Source organism: Thalassophryne amazonica, chromosome 12 (assembly GCF_902500255.1).
Source record: "Thalassophryne amazonica chromosome 12, fThaAma1.1, whole genome shotgun sequence".
In the NCBI taxonomy this organism is placed as follows: Eukaryota; Metazoa; Chordata; class Actinopteri; order Batrachoidiformes; family Batrachoididae; genus Thalassophryne; species Thalassophryne amazonica.
This window is the reverse complement of record NC_047114.1, coordinates 102,090,803-102,114,651: the sequence shown is the minus strand read 5'-3', so window position 1 is coordinate 102,114,651 and position 23,849 is coordinate 102,090,803. Positions and strand designations below refer to the sequence as shown.

The 23,849-nt window shown below is 44.8% G+C and overlaps 1 protein-coding gene across 1 annotated transcript in view; it reads right to left on the bottom strand.

Moving 5' to 3' along the window:
- The window catches only part of LOC117521935 (E3 ubiquitin-protein ligase TRIM63-like), an 82,464-nt gene that overhangs the window by 16,609 nt on the left and 42,006 nt on the right, over window positions 1-23,849 (bottom strand). The window contains exons 7-9 of the mRNA XM_034183299.1: window positions 22,470-22,594; window positions 11,538-11,683; window positions 11,004-11,504 (exon numbers count right to left, since the gene is read on the bottom strand). Of these exons, the coding sequence (XP_034039190.1) occupies window positions 11,004-11,504; window positions 11,538-11,683; window positions 22,470-22,594 (772 nt within the window). The remainder of the gene's footprint in view (window positions 1-11,003; window positions 11,505-11,537; window positions 11,684-22,469; window positions 22,595-23,849) is intronic.

Below are 23,849 nucleotides of genomic sequence, written 5' to 3'. Positions count from 1 at the left end.
CCAATCCCACAGATAAGGCAAACACCACAGGATAACGGCTGCAAAAGAAGTTCAGACTATTACACAATGTTTTTGTTCAGCAGAGAAAATTACCTGATAGGTAGTTGATTTCTCGGCGAGGAGGTGGAGTCGCAGTCCGGCCTTTATGGAGATGGTGATGAGTTGGCTGAGTGACAGCTGGTGCTGATGAAGAGTGACAGCTGTCACTCCCAGTGGCTCCGGCGCCCTCTCGTGCTTGAAGCCCGCACTCCAAGCAGGGCGCCATCTGGTGGTGGTGGGCCAGCAGTATCTCCTCTTCAGTGGCCCACACAACAGGACCCCCCCCTCAACGGGCGCCTCCTGGCGCCCGACCAGGCTTGTCCGGGTGCCGCCGGTAGAAGTCGGCCAGGAGGGCCGGGTCCAGGATGAAGCTCCTCTTCACCCAGGAGCGTTCTTTGGGTCCATACCCCTCCCAGTCCACCAGATACTGGAACCCCCGGCCCTTTCGACGGACATCCAGGAGCCTGCGCACGGTCCAGGCAGGCTCTCCATCTATGATCCGGGCAGGAGGCGGCGCTGGTCCGGGGGTGCAGAGAGTCGACGTGTGGTAGGGTTTGATCCTTGAGGTATGGAACACTGGATGAATCCGCAGTGAAGCTGGTAGCTTCAGCTTCACTGCGGCCGGACTGAGGACTTTGGTTATGGCAAAAGGTCCTATGTACCTGTCCTTGAGCTTCTGGGATTCCACCTGCAGGGGGATGTCCTTTGTGGATAGCCAAACCTCCTGCCCGGGCTGGTATGCAGGGGCCGGGGAACACCGGCGGTCTGCATGGGCCTTAGCCCTCGTCCGGGCTCTGAGCAGGGCAGAGCGGGCGGTACGCCACACCCGACGGCACTGGTGATGAGTTGGCTGAGTGACAGCTGGTGCTGATGAAGAGTGACAGCTGTCACTCCCAGTGGCTCCGGCGCCCTCTCGTGCTTGAAGCCCGCACTCCAAGCAGGGCGCCATCTGGTGGTGGTGGGCCAGCAATACCTCCTCTTCAGCGGCCCACACAACAAATCCTCCTTTAACTCTTGGTAGTTGTAAAGTTTTATAGCGTACCCTCGGTGTCTTGTTCCACCATATAAACCTAGAGATGGTTCGATCCCACTCGTTGAACTGTTTACTAGGGATTTCCAATGATAAAGATTGGAAAAGGAATAACATTTGGGGTAAGACAATCATCCTTATAATTTCTATTCGGTTATATAAATCAAGTGTTAAGGGGCCCATCTGTCCAAATCATTTTTAATTTTGTTAGTCATAGTGCCATAATTTGCTTCATATATTTTGTTTAGATTTGTAGTGATATTAACGCCTAAATATTTCATGATTTTCGTTTTCCATTTAAATTTGTACAGTTTACTTATATCCTCTCTGGGTGTGTAATTAAAGCATAATGTCTGAGTTTTTTCTATGTTTAATTTATAACCCAAGTGGAGTCCAAATTGATAGAAACTGGACATAAGATTAGGTAGACTGGCATCGGGGTCAGATAAGGTGACCAAGACATCATTGGCATATAGACATATTTTGTATTCTCTTCCCTTAAATACACTTCCCTTAATTTCTGGATCCTCCCTAATTTTTTGGGCAAGTGGCTCTATGAAAAGTGTGAAGAGAATGGGACTCAATGGGCATCCTTGCCGGCATCCTCGTACCAGGGGAATTGCACCTGAGAGGCCGCCATTTATTTTAATCCGGGCCACTGGCAAATTATATATTGCTTTCAGACAATTTATAATTGTATTGTTAAAGCCAAAATGTTGTAGGACCAGATATAAATATTCCCAGCGTACAGTATCAAAGGCTTTTTCAGCATCGAAACTAATTGCTAAAGATTTCATATTACTCTTACTCATAATGTCAGTAAGGTGTAGTGCTCGCCTTACATTATCCTGTGTATGTCTATTTTTAATAAATCCTGTCTGGTCTGTATCAATCAGTTCAGGGATGATGTTTTCTAGTCTGCTAACAATTATTGAAGTAAAAATTTTGTAATCAATGTTCAAAACAGAGATGGGTCAATATGAATTGCATTCCGTTTTGTCTTTTCCTGGTTTTGGTATGACGGATATTATTGCTTGTTTCCAGGATGGTGGTGTCTTGCCTACTTTAAGCACATGGTTTTGCAGTAAAGGTGTTATGGACTTCCTAAAAGTCTTATACCATTCAGAGGGTAGTCCATCTCCACCTGGTGCCTTGCTTGCTTTCAATTCTGAGATGGCTTTATCAACCTCTGCTTGTGTTATATCAGCAGTTATCTGTTTGTTTTGTTCTACGCCAATTGAGGGAAGGTCCAGAGAATCTAAAAACTGCTTTACTAACGGGAGCTCGGTTAGTTCAAGTTGACTGTATAAATTTCTATAATATATTTCAAATGATTTATGTAATTCTTCTGGTGTAAAGCACATCTGGTTGGTAACAGGGTTTTTAATTTTAAAGATGGATCTGTCCAGTTGTTGTTTTTAAGTCGCCAGGCTAATATTTTTTTTGCTCGAGGTCCATTTTCATAATAAGTTTGTTTACTATATTTGAGTTTAAGTTCCACCTTGTGGTTGAGTTTCCTATTTAATTATGCTTTTATGGTTGTAATTTGCTGTAGTAGATTAGGGTCTTTGGTCTCTATATGCTTTTGCTCTAATGTGTTTAGCTGTTTTGTCAAGTGATCGAGTTGCTCAGATTTTTCCTTTTTCTTCCTTGATGCCCACATTATAATTTTTCCTCATAGTACAGCTTTTGCAGCGTCCCAGAGGATGCTTGGGGACATTTCTGTGCTGTTGTTAAATTTTTCATATTCCATAAATTCTTTGTTAATAAATTCCTCAAAGGTATTATCATTTAACAGGGATGTGTTGAATCTCCATATTGATGTCTTAGGTAGGACATCTAAATGTAGTTTCAAGTATACTCCAGAATGGTCTGACACATCCCTGGTGCCAATTTTACAATCTAGGACTCTGTGTCTGTCTGCTCTGAAAAAAAAATAGTCAATTCGTGAGTAGACGGCATGGGGGTGAGAGAAAAAGGTGAACTCCCTAGCCACTGGGTGACATTCCCTACACACATCACATAGGCCAATCCGTTTAGTCATTTTTTTAATATACATTGATTCAGAGTTCATTTTTTTTAATGGGTTTGAGGAATCAAGGGAAGGATGCAGTTGTGCATTCCAGTCCCCTCCACATATCAAGACACCCAAGGTTTCTGCCACTATGAGATCGAATATTCTATCAATTAATATTTTATCGTGCCCTGGAAGTCTGTATACATTAAGTAAAGTTACTTTGTTTGAGTCTATCGTTCCCCTCAACAAAAACAAACCGCCCTTCCTTGTCCGTGATCTGTTTGGATAACTGGAAGTCTATTGCAATTAATATTGCAACGCCCCTTGCATGTCCATTTGTATGGGAAGAATAAAATGTCTTTTTAAACCCCTTTTTTTTTTTTTAATTTCTCCTGGTCCTCCCTTGTTAGGTGAGTTTCTTGCCAGAAAATGATGTGTTGCTGTTCCCTCTTCATCTTAGCTATGAGTTTTCCTCTTTTGATTGGGTTCTGGAACCTGTGAACATTAAGAGTTATAATTTTATATTGCTGTTGAGACATAAATCATTAGATAAAGTTGTTACCTCTAACTTACACATCCAGGGTGACCCTAACATTAGAACATGGGTAGAAATCAAAAACAAGAAACTTATGACTTGTGAACAAACAGAAAAAAAATAATAAAGATTCGACTTCCAAAACAAAGTGATTCAATATAGAGTCTTGGTTGAAGAGAAAAGTCCCCAGATGATGGGGGGGGGGGGGGGTGTCTCTCCAGTGCAAGCTGACATAGCTCAGTAATGAGTATTAGCTCAGTGCACAATCAGAGCCTCTAAACCGGCTCCCAAGGCAGTCGGATATTGTAAACTATTTCTAGCAGTCAGTAACGTATATTGTGTTAACATTAGCGGGGGCTAAATGAGAAATGGTTATCATGTCTGACAGTGTCTTTTCACGAGTATACTCAGAGCTACACTGGATCAGATCACTATTCGGTGTTTTGCAGATGTGAAATCTGGCGCCATCTGGTGGTCCATGACTCGTGCAAGATGTCGCCTCAGCAGAGTTCCGGTTCTCGGTACAATGCGAACGCTCCTCGTTAGGTTTGGACAACAAAACGCCATCAGGGCACAACAGAAGTTCACCACAGGCGTCACTCCTCCTCTAGACAGTCGTCATAACCTGAGAGAAAGTGTAATCATGATCACTCGTGAGCTCACTGAATCGGCGCTCACTTTGCCACAGCTTCTGAAAAAATTCTGATGGAAAAAAAGTCCTTTTCATTCCGCCATTTCCCGACAATGAAAATCTGATGAGGGGGCGGGACCACTCCTTCCCAAGGAGTGCTCACAGGCGAATGACGTCACCGACAGGCATGGAAAAACTCACGCATGCGCATGAGGGTTCATGCATGTCTGACGTGAAAACATATGAATCAAATCCATATAGTTTTTGAAAAAAATAAAAAGGACCTATACTTTATTGACAGACCTCGTATGTGACTGTGCCACGGAGCTTAGCTGGCGGCGGGGTTTGAAAGCGGAGCCCTTTTTCTTTCAGCAGTTTTCTGATAGGGGCGTAGGCTCTCCTCTTCTTTTGAGTCTCCGCCGGGTAGTCCTGGTCAAAGTATATGTGCTGCTGATTGAAGCAAATCTCTCCTTTTTTCCAAGCAGAGCGAAGCACCAAATCCTTGGTTTTGTATGCTAAAAAGTGGATCACCACGGAGTGGGGGCTAGCATTCTGTGGTGGTTTAGGACCCAGAGCACGGTGGCAGCGTTGTATAGCTAGGTCAATATCCTGGAGTAACAATTCAGCCTTAATGAAACTTTCACTAAATCCCAGCAAGTTGGCTCCCTCTGTATCTTCGGGAATCCCGTATACACGGATGTTATTTCTTCTTGAGTACGCTTCTAAGTCAGTCAGCTTGGCCTGAATTTTATCTTGGTTGCTTGTAGTTTGAGACAGCACCTCTCTTGCCACCGTGGTCCACTCCTCCATTTCTGCTATGTGTTGTAGCGACTCCTCCGCCCTGTCTTTGGTCTCTTTCATGTCAGCCACGATTTTGTTTAGCTTTCCATTACCCTCCTCCCTAAAATTATTTAAGTCTCTCTTCATGTCACCAGAGAGGTTATCACGAAAGCAGCTTAGTTCTTCTTTTACATCTGAACGGCTAGCTAAAATCTCTTTGTGGATAGCTCCGATGCTAACTTGCAGCCCCTCCATAGCCATGTGTTGGTCAAATGCCTCCTCGTCGGTCTTTTCTTTAGAGTCCCTTTCGCCAATTTCCTGCATCTGGTTCGGTTTACCGTTACTTTTGTTGTCTTTCCCTTTTTCATCATAAGTATATGGATTCCAGAAGGTTAATACAGCTCTAGCGTAGGGAAGTTGGCCAACCACGTTGGGAGCACTTGTTCAGCACATCTGCTCACCTCAGCACCGTGCCAGAAGTCTGATTTGGACAATTTTAAAAGACAATTGAAGTCGTATTATTTTAAGCAAACATTCTGAGTCAATTTTAGTAATTGTTATTTTTCTTCTGCGTTTTTGTTTTTTATTTGTAGTCAAATTATTTTAATTTTGTCATGTTTTAATCTTTTATAACGGTTGTAAGTGCCCTGCGATTGTTATATTTTTGGAGCTAAATAAATAAATAGTTAAACTGTTAACACCGTGACGTAACCCTAACCCTTTCTCCTAACCGTAACCATGCCCCCCCACCCCGTATCATCCCACATTGTGCCCTCGTCTGGCACATGCAGGATGAGTAAATAGTTCATTCGTGTAAACTGTCCTAAATGAAGCAGCATGTGCACATTTTCTTTTTGTTTGTTTTTATTATTATTTTCTTTTTGTTTCTTGATCATGAAGCTAGAGCTCTTTAACTGGTCCCTGGTTGTCACCCTGTGTTTGTCAGTAAATGTGCATTGCCCCTGACTGTTTTAATGTCGGTGTGGGTGCGCTGCCCTGAGCTGAGCTGCCCACACGTCTTTGTACATGAGGCCCCTGAACTCAATATAAATCTTTGGAAGGAGCTGAAACTCGAAACCTGAAAGATGTGAGGCCTCATGTACAAAAACCTGTGTGGATTTCCTACTGAAATATCACCTACGCAAAAACCCTAACATACCTGGATGTGGGGGGGATGCACTGTAAGGATGCTTTTCTTTGACTTCTCCAGTGCTTTTAATACAATACATCACAGCCTTCTCCAGGAGAAACTTAACATCATGGCTGTGGACCCCCACCTCATGCTCTGGATTTTGGATTATTTGACCAACCGGCCACAGTTTGTACGTGTGTGTGGGGGGGTGTAGGTCCTCTACATTGACCAGCAGCACTGGAGTACCTCAGGGCACGGTGCTTTCACCCCTCCTCTTCACCCTCTACACTACGGATTTTCACTACAACTCCGATACATGTCACATGCAGAAGTTCTCAGATGACACCGCAATTGTGGCATGCACTGGGGGGGGGGGGGGGGGGGGGGAGTATAGGAGTGTGGTGAGGGACTTTGTGGGATGGTGCCAGCAAAACAAGCTCCTGCTCAACACCACCAAAACAAAGGAAGTGGTGTCTGATCTCAGGCGGGCGCCAGCCTCTGCAGCCCATCGTAATTGACGCATCCGAGGTGGAGGTGGTTTCCACCTATAGGTACCTTGGGCTGCAGCTGGACAACAGGCTGAGCTGGGCAGCTAATATGGATGCTGTCTATAAGAAGGGACAGAGTAGAATGTACTTTCTTAGGAGGCTGGCTTCATTCAGGGTCTGCTCCAAGTTATTGTACATGTTCTATCAGTCCATCGTGTCCAGTGTTCTTTTCTACACTGTTGTGTGTTGGGGGGGTGGTGTGAGGAAGAAGGACATTCTGAGGCTAAATCGGCTCATTAAAAAAGCCGGCTCTGTGGTGGGACTGTGTCTGGACTCTGTGGAGAGGGTGCTGGAGCGTAGAACACTCTCCAAGATCAGGGTAGTCCTGTCCAATCAGAGCCACCCCCTGAACTCTGTGATATCCAAGCAGGGGAGCACCTTCAGTTCCAGACTCCTCTCCCTCAAATGCTCCACTGACAGACTGAAGAACTCTTTTGTCCCTTGGGCCATCATGCTGTATAATGCAGCCACATCAGCCAGGGGCAGCAGACGGGGGCTTTAACTACCTAAACACGGTCTCAGGTGCCTTGACTCCTGTCACTTGTTGCACTTTATATACTGTTCTTGTACTATTTACTTATTAACTTGTCTCTGTGCTGTTTTTATTCATTAACTTATTTTTTAACTTGTTGTGTAACTTTTATATGTATGAATGAGAGCGACAGACACCACACAATTTCCCTTTGGATTAATAAAGTATTTGTCTATCTATCTATCTAAAACCCAGAAACTGGAGCAAGCACAAACATGTCCAGATGTATCAAACTGTACGTACACATGAATCTGCATAAGAACCGTTTGTACACGCCACTGAACGTGGAACTGAGCACACACGTGCACACACACCAAACTCCTCCCTGGCCACACCTCCATCTGAATATGCAAATTTATTCAAATAGTTGGTTGTGTTGCTCTGACGGTACCATAAGTCTTGATGACGTTTGCCATTGTCTCTGTGTTGTGTGTATGAATTAAAGAACTTTAAGAGGCGGCGTGAAAAAACAATGAAAGCTGCAGCTCAGTCGCCATTCTCTCACGCAGGTCACTGCAATGTAAAACGAAGATAAACGAGTGTGTCCGTGTGTGTAAATGTTGTGCTCAGAGCAGCGCACACACCGAAGTAAAAACATTAGGTGCACAGTGGCTGACAGCGTGACGTTCACAACATTACACAGGCGTTTATGGACAAACACTGAACACAGGCGGGGGCCTGTTAAAAAGTTCTACAGCTCCAGTTTCACCATCAAGAAAAAGAAAACACATTAATAATAACATAAAACATATTTGAATGTGCACATGCCCAAATGTGCTCGCACTGGTTTTTGCTTGGAACAATTAGACAAATAAACCTTTATATCAATATGTGAGCAGTCAGTAGCTCCAATTACATTCGGGAAACCGGCTGTTGCTGCAAATGGCGCTTTAATGGTGGAATGTGATGTACCTGGATGACAATCAAATGACTGCGTTCCACACAGCTGGCATGGCTCAGCTCAAGGTTGGCTGGCACACTCCTGACCGATCGGCCAGCTCCTGCTGGAATGCCCCCGTTCCCAGGAAGCCCAGTGTGGTTAGGACCTGTGTGGGCACAGACAACCCCTGGCTCCAGCCCATATTGCGTTCTGTACCGGCCGCATTTCTGAACGCAACTCCATTAACAGTGACCTTGGTAATCAAAATTGGCTTGTGAGCCAATTATCGTTATTTGCTAGTAAATTCTCACGTTCCCTGAATACACGCTTATGTCGGATTGCACCATTTGTGAGGTCCTCTAACAACGCTAACATAGTCACTGTTAGTGCCATTTTATGCATCACTTTGTAGGTGCTTTTATATCCATCCATATAACTGCAAACACATGGGTGTGTTAAATGTTCATCAGTGTGTCTCTGATGTGCAAATCACTCTGATGACTTCATGTTTTCACACTATTAACAGTTTCCAGCATCACCTCTATGTGTTGGTGTCAAGCTGGATGGGTGCCAGGCACCCAAAGCAGCTGGACCCACAAAGCAGACTCCCAGACTAGGCTTAGGTGTAAAAGAAATTGTACACTTTAATTCAGGCTCAGGTATGCCACACAGGTCAGCGGAGCACAAGTACAAACAGGGTTAGGCAAAAATGCAGTCATGGTCAGGCAGGGTCAGTGGCACAACCAAACACAGTCTTCAGGGATGAGGCAAAAGGCGCAGTCAAAGAACACAGAGCAGGTTTCGGAAACACTGCAAGGCAAAATCAGAACAGAATTCAAGAGCTGGAATGTGTACAAATCACAACAAACTGGCAGAGGTGTGGTGGCTGGGAGAAGTTTAAATAGACAGGAGTAGACAGGGGATTGGCTTAAGGCCAGATCCAGAGGAAGGCCATGAGGTCTGTCAAAGCGCATAACCAAATCGGGGACCAAATCCTGACAGTCAACAGAGGGACAATAGCTGTTGAAACGTGCGTACGCCAGCCTGGATTTTTACGTGACACACCGCACATTTACACGGCCATTTCACTTTTGATACATCTGAACGTTAGCGTGGAGAAGAACGGACGCAACGTTTTTGTGCATACGCAGCCTTTGTGCATGAGGCCCCTGGAGATGATCTGTATGGAGGAGTGTATCAAAATCCCTGCTGCAGTGTACAAACTTGGTCAAGAACTACAGAAAACGTCTGACCTCTGGAACTGCAAACAAAGGTTTCTGGAGCAAATATTAACCACCACATATTAACCGCCGCCTTACAGGCTCCAATTTCTTTTTGCTTGGATCTCCTACATAGTGTCAGGGTTTCTCTCTCTGTCTGGCCACACCCCGGTTCTGTGAGTTTCTCCACACCTGTTCTTGATTTGCAGTTAATCACCTGGGTGCTTTATAAGCCTCACAGTTGCTTTTGTTCTTTGCCAGATCGATGTGCCTTGTGCCTTCCTTCCACCTCAGTGCTTGTATTTTTGCCTTGCTCTGATTGCCTCATTGTGATTTTTGACTACCTGCTTGTGTACCTTGGCCATGCCTTTTGCCTGATGCTTCTGCTACTGGTGCTCTGTTTTGACTGCCTCTCTGTGTACCGACCCCAGCCTGTTAACTTAGTAAACGCTTTTACTCCACTGAGCTGTGTACCTGCATCCTGCATTTGCGTCCAGCCTGTCCTGCCTATCAAACCTGATACACAGAATGTAGTCCACCTGTGTGCACCTTCCTCCACTCATATGTCACCCTGTGCTCCTCCCTTTTCTTAAAGTAGGTGTTCACCACAGCCATTTCCATCCTTTTAGCAAAATCAACTATCATCTGTCCTTCCACATTCCTGTCCTTGATAGAATATCTACCCATTGCTTCCTTGTCACCTCTGTTCCCTTCACCAACATGCCCATTGAAGTCTGCTCCTATCACTAATCTTTCATGCTTGGGCACACTCTCCACCACCTCATCTAACTCACTCCAGAAATCTTTCTCCTTCATCTCACACCCTACCTGTGGGGCATATGCACTGATGATATTCATCATCACCCCTTCAACACTCACTTACCCTCCAACACTCTTAATACTCTTCCTTTAATATGACCCCAACTCCATTTCTCTTGATGTCCTCATCATGATACAACAACTTGAACCCCCCACTGATGCTCCTGCTCTTACTTTCCTTCCACTTGGTCTCTCTCCATTATATCAGCCAGCTCTCTCCCTTTACCAGTCAGACTGCCAACGTTTAAAGTACCGACTCTCACTTCCAATCTTCTAGTTTTCCTCTTCTTCCGCTGTCTCCTCCTCCTCTTCTTCTTCTAATTTCCACGGCACCCTGTTGGCCAACAACACCAGTGGTGGTTGTTGTTAACCCGGGCCTCAACCAATTCGGTATGGAAAGTCAATGTGTTATCTGCATCTTTAATTTTGTCGCACCCCTTCTCATTTATCCAGGTTTGGAACTGGCACTCAGAATGTACTGGCTGCAGACCCCATGTGGCTGAGTTAGGAAAGTGCAAAACTAAACAAATAAAAAAAGGTTTTCATTAATATTCATGATGTACCTCCTTCCAAAAGCCTGCAATCTCAAGGTAGGTCCATGTTGGGCTTTCTTACCTCCAACAAAAAGCCCTGTTTTTATATTTTTTTTCTTCACAAAATTTAAAGACATGTTTTGTGCAGTGGGCTGATGTTACAACAAGGTTTTTAGATCTGTGCCTTTTTCTGCTTCTGAAATATTGAGGTAGGAATTTTACACCACCTTTCACCCAGCAAATCATCTCAAAACAGTACTTGTCAGACATTTTTAGCAGCACATGAATGCAGCATGTAATGTCTTACTGGGGAGGGGCTGGCAGTGGTTCCAGTGGTGGGACCGGCAGTGGTTCCAGCAGTGGGACTGTTGGCGGGACCGGCAGCGGGACTGTTGGTGGGTCCAGTGGTGGGGCCAGCAGTGGGACTGTTGGTTGGACAGGCAGTGGGACCGTTGGTGGGGCCAGCAGTGGGACTGTTGGCTGGACCAGCAGTGGGACTGTTGGTGGGTCCGGTGGTGGGGCCAGCAGTGGGGCTGTTGGTGGGTCCAACAGTGGTTCCAGCAATTGGTCTGGCATTGGATCCGGTAATGGGTCCAGCAGTGGGTATGGCGGTGGGTCTAGCATTGGGTCCAGTGATGGTTCCGGCAGTGGGGCTGGCAATGGGGCCAGTGGTGGGACTGGTGGTGGTTCCGGTGATGGTTCCGGCAGCAGGGCTGGAGGTGGGTCTGGACTCTCGAGATGCAGCCTGACTCACTGAGATGGAGTTTTGGCTTTTTGTCTGAGGAGTCACAATCTCTGTGGATTTCGGTGTGTGAGAGGGAGAAGCTGGCTGGTGAACACCTGTCGCCTGCTGAGGAGGCTGCTGTGGTTGTGATGGCAGTTGGTTGGTAGGCAGTCCAGCAGCAACTGCTTGCTCAGTGCGCTTTCCTGGAGTTGTTCCTCTTCCCTCCATGACTTCATCCTCTTCATCATCATCATCTTCATCACCTGAGAAAGTATTGTGATGTTTGAGTGACTTGCTAAAATATTAGCATGTACCAGAGTCTTTCACAGGTCCAGTTTTTCAAAGCAACATGTTCGCCTCTCTCTGTGTGTGTGTGTGTGTGTGTGTGTGTGTGTGTGTGTGTGTGTGTGTGTGGCTTCGATCATGCAAAAACCGGGGAGAGCTGACATTTGCCGTTTGGTATGCTTATGTAACGGGGCAAATGCCCCAATTTAGAAGCCTCCGGTCCAAGGGGAGTAATCTCTATTAAACCACAACGTCAAATGTTAAGAAAAAAAATGAAAAATTTATTAACAATAAAATTAGGGAAAGAACACAATAAATGAATAAGATAAAAAAAAAACCCCACAAATACTCTTATCTAAAAAGTCCATCTAAAAATAGTCCCAAAATCTGACTGCAAGGCCAGACAGATGTGGGCGTGGTTTCCTCTCAGTCACAACCTGGGCAGACAAACAGGAAAATCAGAAAACAGGAAGACAGGGGCAACGTGACTTCCACAATGAGGGCCAAATACGCCCAACATTCAGAGAGGAGAGGCACTTAGCTGAAAGGAGGGGGATTATCGCACTTCACCCCCTCCACTATTCCAACGGCGCACGTCCAGCCTCGCTCTCTCTCGCTCCCTCCGTCACTCATCCACGCTCAATCTGCTCTCCCAAAGAGAAAAGGGCGGGCTGCAAAACGACCAAACTATGAATGGATTGGTCGACGACCGATAACACAGGCTTGTCACTTAAGGCAGGATTACTGCTTAACTCCACAGCAATCACGCCAAACGCTAACAACAAACAGCGCAAAGTCCAGCTGAATGAAGCATCAAAAAGGCACTTAGCTGAGAGGAGGGGGGTTGGCAAACGCTCCCCCTCCACCGTTCCCACGTCGTGTCCACTCGCTTATCCCAGCGGTGTCCTTCCGTACACGCTCGATCTGGTCCACTATCCTTCCATCCTCGTGCCTCTCAGCTCCTGAAGACTCGCTGCTGCTCCTGCCGCTGCTCCTTTTTTTTCCGCACACTCTCTCTCCCTGCCTTTTACACACCTCTCCCTCATTATCCCTAATTATCCAGGTGGGGTTGCAGCCACACACACACACACATACACACACACACACACCCCTCCCCGCTCTTACCCACACATACATAGGTGAAATCAATGACCCAGTGACATTTATGTATTTTGGGTCAAGGATGAACGCTACGAAAACAGAAAGTTGATAGGACAAATATTTTTGGAGAAATTGTCAATTTTAGCTAACCAATAAACAATGAATGCTGTGTTGCAATGCACCACGGACGTTTGGGGATTTGAGGTTTTAATTTTAATTTAATCTTTATTTTGCCAGGTTAGTCCCATTGAGATTGAGACCTCTTTTACAAGGGAGACCTGGACAGTTATAAAGTTTCCAGTCCATCTAACCTGCATGTCTTTGGATGTGGGAGGAAATCGGAGCACCTGGAGGAAACACAAATACAGGGAGAACATGCAAACTCCACAAATTCTACAGGTGGGAATCAAACCCATGACTTTCTTGCTGTAAGGCAACAGTGCTAACCACTAAGCCACTGTGATGCCCACGTGGTTGCTAGTTAATCGTGTTGTTAGTGTTATTGATTTATTGTGTTTCTGTAGCTCAATTGGATTAGTCAGTTTAGATAAGTCTCTTGTTGCTCTTACCAAGAGTGACTTAAGTTTCATGTTGGTACCATGAATGAAATGTGTAGTGGTTTTAATGTCTTCAGCCACTGTCTTTGTTTGTCAAATTAAAAGCACCTGCTTGCAGCAGCTGTGTGTGTGTGTGCTTGCGTGTTGCTAACTACTTTATGGACACACACCATTCCAGCAGGAGGCGGGAAGTCATCTTTATATTCGAAGCGTGATTGTGGTGAGTGATTTTAAGTTCAATGTAAGTACATAATATAATTGTAAATACATTAAAAATAGATGGATGACACAAGAAAGTGAAAATACTTATTTCATTGTGATCTATTTAAAAATTGAATGACAAAATAGAAGTAACAATAGCAATCAGAGGTTTCTGATGCCCACCAATCCAGATCCGGATCACCTCCAAAATTTAATGGAGTCTTCCATGCCCTAATGTCTATCTGTGGTGGAAATTGGGTAAGAATCTGTGAAGTAGTTTTGAAGAAATCCTTCAAAACTTATATAAAGTGAAATCTTGATCCAGAATCTGGATCTGGATCCAGATCACCTCAAAAATTCAGTGGAGTCTTCCATGCGCTAATGTCTATCTGTCGTGCAAATTTGGTGAGAATCCATGAAGTAGTTTTGACAGAATCCTTCAAAGCGTATATAAAGTGAAATCTTAATCCAGAATCCAGATTCAGATCCGGATCACCTCCAAAATTTAATGGAGTCTTTCATGGCCTTTCAGTCTTTCGGTTTCAAGGTTGTTATAGCCGGGGGTGGTGGTGGGGACAAGCTCCCACTGTTTATAAAGTACTCCCAGTGGTGTGCATCTCAAATAGCCTCTGACAACTAGGTCCAGCTCCTGGCCTTCCTGTGAGCTTTAGCTACTAAGTCTGGTGAAACTGTTTCGACTGACAGGAGAAGGGGCAAAGACGGGTCACTGGTGCCTTAAAACCTTTAGCCCATCTAGGTGAAAGAAAACACTGATTCCAAACCCCCTGCTATGGGTTACAGCCTCACTGCCTTGTGAGCACCTCTGGACAGGAAAAGGCTAGGGAGTAAACCTTACCCAAATCTGGAGTGGAGTCCCTGAGGCAAATTGGCAGTCAACTTGATGCCCTCCCGGCAGCTTCTGCAGCCAACCTGATACCAAACATCATGCTCGTACTCCTTTGGACCACATCAGTGAGGCTGGGGGGGTTCCTAATGACTGGGCAACCCAGAACCTCCATTTATTCTGCCTGCCTTAAACTGGGCAGCCCCCAGCCAATAAGTGCTTACCCGCCAACATCTGCCTGCTTCAACGGGTGCTTAGAGCTTAATGTTTTCAAGATCACGATCGGTTGTACTACACCTTCTTCTGGAAAGGAAGAGAGCCCGATGAACCCTGCCAACATGCAGTCGGCTTTGCAATCAGAAACACCCTCATGGCATCCGTGGAGCCGCCAATTGACGGCACAGTACACATCTTGTCAGTCTACCTTTCCGCTGTAGCCGGCCCTGTAAATGTCTTCAGTGTCTATGCCCTTACTTTGTGCACATCTGATGGCATCAAGGACCGCTTCTACAAGCAGCTGGACAGCCTGATTGTGGGATCCCCAAAGTTGAACCTCTACTTCTTCTTGGAGACTTCAATGCCAGAGTAGTTCCAATTGTCATTCCTGGCCTTCATGCTTGGGCCCCCATGGCACTGGGAGGATGAATGACAACGGCCAACATTTGCTGGAACTCTGCTTCTTCCATGACTTGTGCATCACTAGCACTTTCTTCAAGGGCAAGCCACAACACCACATGTCATGGAAACATCCAGGGTCTCACTGGTGGCATCAGTTGGACCTCATTATCACTAGGCAACTGGCCCACCAAAGCTTCCTTTCCATCCAAAGCTACCACAGCGCAGACTGCGACACTGACCATTCCTTAGTCTGCAGTAGAATTAGGCTTCGACCAAAGAAAATCCATCGCTCCAAACCAGATGGTCATCCACGTATCAACATCACAAAGACAGTAGATCCCTCACGAAAAGCTGAATTTCTGACTACACTGGGGCAAGCACTCCGAAACCCTGAAGGACAGGATGCAACTGCCAGATGGAACTTCATCAGAGATGGAGTTTACAATGTGTCCATGTCGGTCTTCGGCAAGAAAGACAAGCCCAGCCAAGACTGGTTCAACGCCTTCATCACAGACATGGAATGTGCTTTTGAAGCCAAGAGACAGGCACTGCTGATGTATATGCTGACGTCAATGAATTCACCTATCTCAGCTCCACCATCTCCATGCAACAAAGTCTAGACACTGAGATCAACAGACACATAGGAAGAGCCACGACTACCATGTCCAAACTGACCGAGTGGGTGTGGGAAAATTCACTACTCACACAGAACACAAAGGTGAAAGTGTACCAAGCATGTGTCCTCAGCACTCTACTCTATGGCAGCGAAGAATGGACCACCTACATGTGCCAGGAACATCGACTCAACACCTTCCACATGCGCTGCCTCAGGCATATCCTGGGCATCAAATGGCAGGACCATATTCCCAACACAGATGTGCTGGCACATGCTGGATCACTCAGTATCTACTCTCTTTTCAGCCAGTGATGCCTGAGATGGCTTGGCCATGTACAGCGCATGGAGGACGGCCACATTCCCAAAGACGTACTCTATGGACAGCTGGCATTAGGCAGCCGACGAGTAGGACAGCCAGCCCTCCACTACAGTGATGCCTGTAAGCGCAACATGAAAGCCTGCAACATTGACCCTACAATCTGGGAGGAGATCACGGAAGATCTGTGCTGGTGGAGACAAAAGGTGAAGCAAAGGATCAAGCAGGCGGATGAAGCTAGAGACCAAAGTTCTGCACTGCCATCGCACCCCTGCTTCAAACTTCACCTGCTTTGCCTGTGGAAAAAAACGTCACTCATGCAATGGCCTCCACAGTCATGCTCAGTGCTTCAGACCAACCACAAACTGACTTTCCAGGGCGCACTGGCACTGTCTCTTGAGACGTGTCGCCTGCTACCTTTCATGGCCTAATATGTATCAGTGGTGAAAATTTGGTGAGAATCTGTGAGTTGGTCAACCAGGGGTTCTCCAACTTTTCCACATGACACATTAAACCCTTATCTGCTATTACAGCTTGGACGGGGAACTGAGATGACAAATTAGACTCTGGCTCCTTCCATTTGGCTTTATATGTTTCATTGCACCAGTATAGAAGGGGAGTTATTTGTGCACCATAGTAGTAGTTCCTTAAGCAAGGGAGACCCCACCCTCCACTTTTCTTGGGGAGTTGAAGGATGGCGTATTTGATCCTTGGTTTCCAGCTGTGCCAGATAAATCTGGAAACCCATTTGTCCCACTCTCTAAATTGGTTCTCACTCACCTCTATAGGCAAGTTCCTAAAAAAAGTACAGTAGTTGGGATAGCATATTCATCTTGACTGCTATCCTAGCACTAAGGCTCAGGAAGGGGACTAGGGTCCATCTATGTAAATCTGCTTTTATAGCCAAGGATATAGGCTCATAGTTTGCCCAGAAGAGCCCTGAGAGGTCCTTACTCTGATGTATTCCTAAATATTTAATACAGTGTATGCAACATTTTAAGCACCCCTGATAATTTTCATGATTTTCTTTTATAAATCATTGGTAGTCCAGGTCAGAAATTTCAGTTAAATATATCATATAGCAGATCATCACAGTGATATTTGAGAAGTGAAATGAAGTTTATTGGATTTACAGAAAGTGTGCAATAATTATTTAAACAAAGGTTCATAAATTTGAGCATCCTTGTCATTGTATTGATTTGAATACATCTAGCACTAATTATTGAAACACAAAATTGGTTTGGTAAGCTCATTGACCCTTGACCTCCTTACACAGATGAATCCAATCATGAGGGTATTTAAGGTGGCCATTTGCAAATGTTTATCCTCTTTGCATCTCTTCTAATGAGTGGCAACATGGGAGCTTCTAAAAAACTCTCAGAGGAAGCCTTTTCTGCGTACCCGCCACAAACAGAGTTGCTTGAGGTATGCTAAAGCATATTTGGACAAGCCAGCTTCATTTTGGAATAAAGTGCTGTGGACTGATGAAACTAAAATTGAGTTATTTGAACATAACAAGGGGTGGTATGCATGGCTGTGAAAGAACACAGCATTCCAAGTAAAACATTTGCTACCTACAGTAAAATTTGAAGGTGGTTCCATCATGCTGTGGGGCTGTGTGGCCAGTGCAGGTACTGGTAATCTTGTTAAAGTTGAGGGTCACATGGATTCCAGTCAATATCAGCAGATTCTTGAGAACAATGTTCATGAATCAGTGACAAAGTTGAAGTTGCGCCGGGGCTGGATCTTTGAACAAGACAAGGACCCTAAACACTGCTCAAAATCTACTAAAGCATTCATTTAGAAGAACAAGTACAACATTCTGGAATGGCCATCTCAGTCCCCAGACCTGAATATTATTGAAAATCTGGTGTGATTTTAAGCGGGCTGTCCATGCTCGGAAACCAACAAACCTGAGATGTGTGGTAAAGAAGAATGGTCCAAAATAGGAAGCATTTAGAGGCTGCAAAAGGAGGATCTACTAAATATTGATGTATTTTTTTCTGTTGGGGTGCCCAAATTTATGCATCTGCCTAATTTTCTTTAAAGAATTATTGCACACTTTCTGTAAATACTAGAAACTTCATTTCACTTCTCAAATATCAGTGTGTTTGTCTGCTATATGATATATTTAACTGAAATTACTGATCCAAACAACCAATGATTTATAAAGGAAAATCATGAAAATTATCAGGGGTGCTCAAACTTTTTCCTACAACCATATTCACATTATCCCAATTTACCTTAACTTCCTTTCATAGTCGCAAGAACTGTATAATTAAGTGTTATCACCCGAGTTTTTGTAATGTTGAGTTTGTAGCCAGATAGCTTACCAAAATCAGTCAAAGTAGACATCAATTCATTGAATAAATCCTCTGGCTCCCCCAGGCAAACCATTGCATCATCAGCAAACATTGAAACCTTATGTTCAACTCCTGACAGTGCAATACCCTTAATGTTTTGGTTTTGTCTTATTAATTGACCCAGTGTTTCTAAAAATAAATCAAAGAGGAGGGGTGAGATTGCACAGCCCTGTCTACACCCACATTTCAAAGTAAAGGGCTCAGATAGATCACCATTGACCTTGATACGGGCTGAGGGTCTATCATATAACGCCTGGATTATTCTTAGAAACTTATCCCAAAATCTGAACTTCTTCAGTACCTTGAACAAGAAAACCCATCTGACAGAGTCAAAAGCTTTCTCAGCATCAAGACTCGCTATAATTGCTTGAGTTTTGTCCTTTTTTATTTGTCCTAGGATGTGTAATATTCTTCTGATATTATCAGTTGTTTGTCTGTGGTGGAAAAAACCAGTCTGATCTGAATTAATTACGTCAGACAACAACTTCTCCAATCTGCAGGCAAAGACAGACGTGAATAATTTATAATCTAAGTTGAGGACACTAATTGGCCGATAATTCCCACATTCACATCTATCCTTCCCCTCTTTCGGGCTCACTGAGATAGTTGTCTCCCTCCAAGAGGGCAGGAATTTTCCCTCCTGTAGGACACAATTAAATGTCCTCAATAATAGTGGGACTAATAATAGTGGGACTGTCCACTCCTTAGGCTGTGATACCATTGAAAGCTGTGCCGATCTGGCCCAACCATCTTTCCTATTTTTAGTCTGGTTATAGCTGCTTTTATTTCCTCCTCTGAAATAAGTTTTATTAAATGCTCATTTTCAAGATGTGAGAGTGAAGGTAAATCGACATAGCTAAGAAAGGCACTGATGCAGTCCTCCTTAGAAGCACTAGGTTGTGAGTACAGGTCCCTGTAGAAGACTTCAAAACATTCCTAAATCTTTTCCAGTTTGGTTTCCATTATATTAGTTTAGGGTTCTTAATTTTGTATATCATACTTTCCACCTGTTGCTTATGTAGTTTGTACACCAGGTATTTTGTTGATTTCCCTTCTATCTCATAATAATTCTGCCTCAGGAAAATTAAATTCTTCTGGATCTCCTGAGTGTAAATATTTTCTTGATTTCCTGCTTTACAGTGGGGTTTGGGTTGTTTATATCTTCCTGTTGCTTCTGCTTTAAATTCGTCTGTAGATCTGCTCATTTTTGTCCTTTGATTCTCTTTAGGTGAGAGGTAATAGAAATTAATTTACCTCTCATTACTGCCTTAAGCGTGTCCCATATGATAACTGGTGATACCTCTCCTGTGTCATTAATTTCCAAAAACGCTTTAATATCTTCCTTCATTTTAGAAAATACAGTAGGATCGTTGAATATAGATGAATGAATTTGAGTGTTTTGTTTTTTCCTAGCCACCAGCAGAGACATGGAGATAGGACTATGATCAGAAAGATGTCTAGTTAGTATGTCACAGTCTCTAATCTTAAACTATCCACTTTAACCATAAAGAAGTAATCTAGCCTATCATAGACTTTAAATGAACTAGAGTAATGAGTGTAATCTCTGCCACACATCTGTTATCCCCATTTCTACCATATAGGAGTTAACTTTCCCTATGAGGGGGTTAATCTTATTGGTTGGACTGGAGGAGTCAAGTCTGGGATCAAGTCTGAAATTAAAGTCCCCCCACAAACATCTGTACCCTGAGAGTCTATCATTAAATCAAGAATCTTCCCAATCACCCCTGGGTATAGTAATTTCAGACCCCTCTGTCCTTCCTGTTACCCTGACAAATCTGCCCTCCTCGTCACTGATTTCTGAGATATGTTCATAGTTAACAGCACCAGAGATAAGTATAGGCCCCTCTTATGTTTAGATTTATCAGATGAGGAAATCACCTGTTTAAAACCCTTTCTTTTCAACCTCAAGTGGTCCATTTGGTCCTTGTTTGTCTCCTGAAGTAAAGCAATCTGGGCTTTTTCTTTCTTCAGTTTAGTTAATATCTTATTCATCCTAATCACATTCAAGACCCCATTAACATTATATGAAATTATTTTCACTGGCTCATTTTGTGTGTGGTTGTATTATCTGACCGTACAGTATTCCCCCGGCAGCAGCAGGCAAACACCCCCACGCCCCAAAAAACAGCATATGTAATAAACAAGGAACGAGCAGAAATCTATGGTGCATAACTGAAGCAGGCGTGCTCCTGACCATCACTTCCACCGCTTCCAGTCCTTGAAGGAATAGCCTATTTGCTCCCTGAGCCAGGGGGCTTCCGCTGTGATGGCCCCCTCAGTAAAGAGAATCCCCACTCATTTTAGTTCCACAGGAAATATATTGTACCATATCATCTGTATCACACACAGAACATTATATTAGTTTTCTTCCCATCCCCTAGCAACCCGCCACGACGACCATCTCTGTAGTTTCTCTCTGGGAGTAGACGGTGGTTTAATCACTTTCACCGGGAACCCCCGCTCGCCAGGTCCGCCGTCGCCTCCTCCACCATGTTGTAGATTTTCGCTCCTTCTTCATAGAACACTTTGAGATGGGCTGGATAGAGGGTCTGAAACTCCAGGTCCTTGTCTTTCAGTATCCTCTGCGTCTCCGTGTACTCCTTTCTCATGGCCATGATCTCCAGTGGGTAGTTGTGGTCGAGGTTTATCTTGTTGTTCCACAGAAAACCCTTCTTCTGAAATGCCAGCCTCAGCACTTCTTCTTTTAAGGTGAAGAACAGGAATTTTACCAGGATGGACCTGGGCTGGGAGCCATCAGGTGGGGGAGATGATAGCGCTCTATGTGCCCTCTGGATCTGTAGTGCTGTTGACAGGGGGATATTTACATTCTCCCGAAGTAGCTTCTCCACAAAATGGGTCATAGATTGTGACCCCGACTCCGCTCCCTCTGGGACGCAGTGTAGTCTGAGCGTCTCCCTCATGAAGTTGGTCTCCAGCGATGTTAGTTTAAGCTGAAGCTTTTCCTGTGTTGTTAGCATCTCAGCTAATATCTCATGTGTGCTTTGAATCTTATCTTCATGCTCAGTGACCCTGGTTTCCATGTCATTAAGCCTTGTGTTGGTTTTTCCAGCTCACCTCTGATGTCTTGTAGTTGTGTTTTTGAAATTCTTTCACCTCTTTCCCAACGCCTCTTAGCTCTTTCAGTATCAACATCAGGTTTACCGGTTCATCCTCGTTCTCTGTCACAGCACCGTCGTGACCCAAGCGGGGGACGCACCGTGGCTAGCCCCAGGGGAGCTAACGTTAGCTTCTTCTGTTAGCGCCATCTCATCCTCTGCAGCGTGTTTGAAAAATGACATTTTGCCTCTCCTGTTCTTTTTGGGTGTTATCTGTGCCCCCTCTTCCTTATTGTTGTGGAATTTGCTGGGTTGTTAATTCAACTTTGGGGTCGTTGTAAATAACTCTTGTCGAGAGCTCGCTTTCTAAGTTGCCATTTCCTCTTGGCTGGAACCGGAACCTGTGCAGTAGTTTTTAAGGATTCTCTGGTCACAAGGCCAGAGCCCTGGGTAGAGAGTTTGACTCCCATGCAGAGGATTGTGAGATTGCGTCCTGAGGGGAGCAAATGGGCGGAGTCATAACACAACGCACAGTGCAGCTACATTAGCTAATATCCCTAATTTGTCCAAAAATATCAGACCTGTCAACTTTCTGTTTCTGCAGCGTTCATCCTTGACCCAAAACGCATAAATATACCAAACAGCAAATGTCAGCTCATCGCAGTTTGTCTGTGACTGAAGTTACACACACACATGCATAGATGTACACAGAGGCCACTTGGCTCTATCGATCTATCTGTCTGTCTGTCTATATGTGTACATATTGTGTGTGTTTGTATATCAACTCAAAACATGCCCATGACTTCAATTATTATGACTTTTATGACACTTATAACTGACTAACGATAGTCCTCCTTTGCACCTTCCTGTGTGTTCGTGTTACGATCCGTGACACGCCCCACGCAATGATCACACTCCGGATGATGATCATTTGTGGAACCATAAGTGGAACACACTTCCATAAAAGCGTTTTTTAAACTTTACACTGTGTTAGCATTACTCAGCATTTTATCTGCTAAAATGCTAACATGGACGTTATTTGACTTCTTGTCCAGATCAAGCATCCCTTACTTTTGACAAAGTCGACATTCATCAGCGCCCTTTTCTGTTGCTCAAAGTCAACAGTGAAATGGTCCATGCTCTCATAGCCGCGCTGCACTTTGTCCAGATGAGACGTGTTTGTCCCCTCAACAATCCTGACACACAAAACAAAAGCTTTGATTAAAAAACAAATGCACTCAAAAGTGACACATTCGCAGTAAAGTTCTATTTAAAACTAGAGCATTGCGCTCGTACAGCACAAACCTCGACCAACACTAGTTTCCAATTCCACAAATTATTACCTTGGAAGACATTTTCAAGGTCAAAGTCCTAGAAGTGACTTTTCATAAGCTAAAATATAATACAAAATATAGATGAAAAGGGTTTTTCAGTGTTAAAATCAAATATCCACTAAATCCGCAATTCAGATCAGATGCAGCTCACTTATCACTCGCTCATCTTCAACCGCTTATCCGGGTTCGAGTCGCGGGGCAACAGCTCCAGCAGGCGCCCCCAGACTTCCCTTTCCCGGGCCACATTGACCACCTCTGACTGGTGGATCCCGAGGCGTTCTCGGGCCAGTGTGGAGATATAATCTCTCCACCTAGTCCTGGGTCTTTCCCGGGGTCTCCTCCAAGATGGACGTGCCTGGAACACCTTTAAAGGGAGGCACCCAGGAAGGAGACATCCTTACCAGATGCCCAAACCACCTCAGCTGGCTTCTTTCAACATGAAGGAGCAGTGGCTCTACGCCGAGCTCCACACAGATGACCGAACTTCTCACCCTGTCTCTAAGGGAGACACCAGCCACCCTCCTGAGGAAACACATTTTGGCTGCTTGTATCTGCAATCAGGTTCTCATGACCATAGGTGAGAGTAGGAACGAAGATTGACCAGTAGATTGAGAGCTTTGCCTTTTGGCTCAGCTCCCTTTTCATCACAACAGTTCAGTAGAGCAAATGCAACACCGCCCCTGCTGCCCCAGTTCTCTGGCCAATCTCACATTCCATTGTCCCCTCACTCGTGAACAAGACCCCGAGGTACTCGAACTCCTTCACTTGGGGCAAGACCTCATTCCCTACCCGTAGTAGTCAATCCATCGGTTTCCAGCTGAGAACCATGGCCTCAGATTTAGAGGTGCTGATCCTCATCCCAGCCGCTTCACACTTGGCTGTGAACCTATTCAGTGAGTGTTGGAGGTCACCGGTCGATGAATCCAACAGGACCACATCATCTGCAAAAAGCAGTGATGAGACCCTGAACCCACCAAACCGGAAACCCTCCACCCCCCGACTACACCTCGGATCACTACTGTGATCCAACTTCTTCTATTCATGGAGATTGTCAGTTTGCACCTCATTGTCACAAATGAGAGTGACTGAGGCACTTTTGACTGAGATATAATGCAAA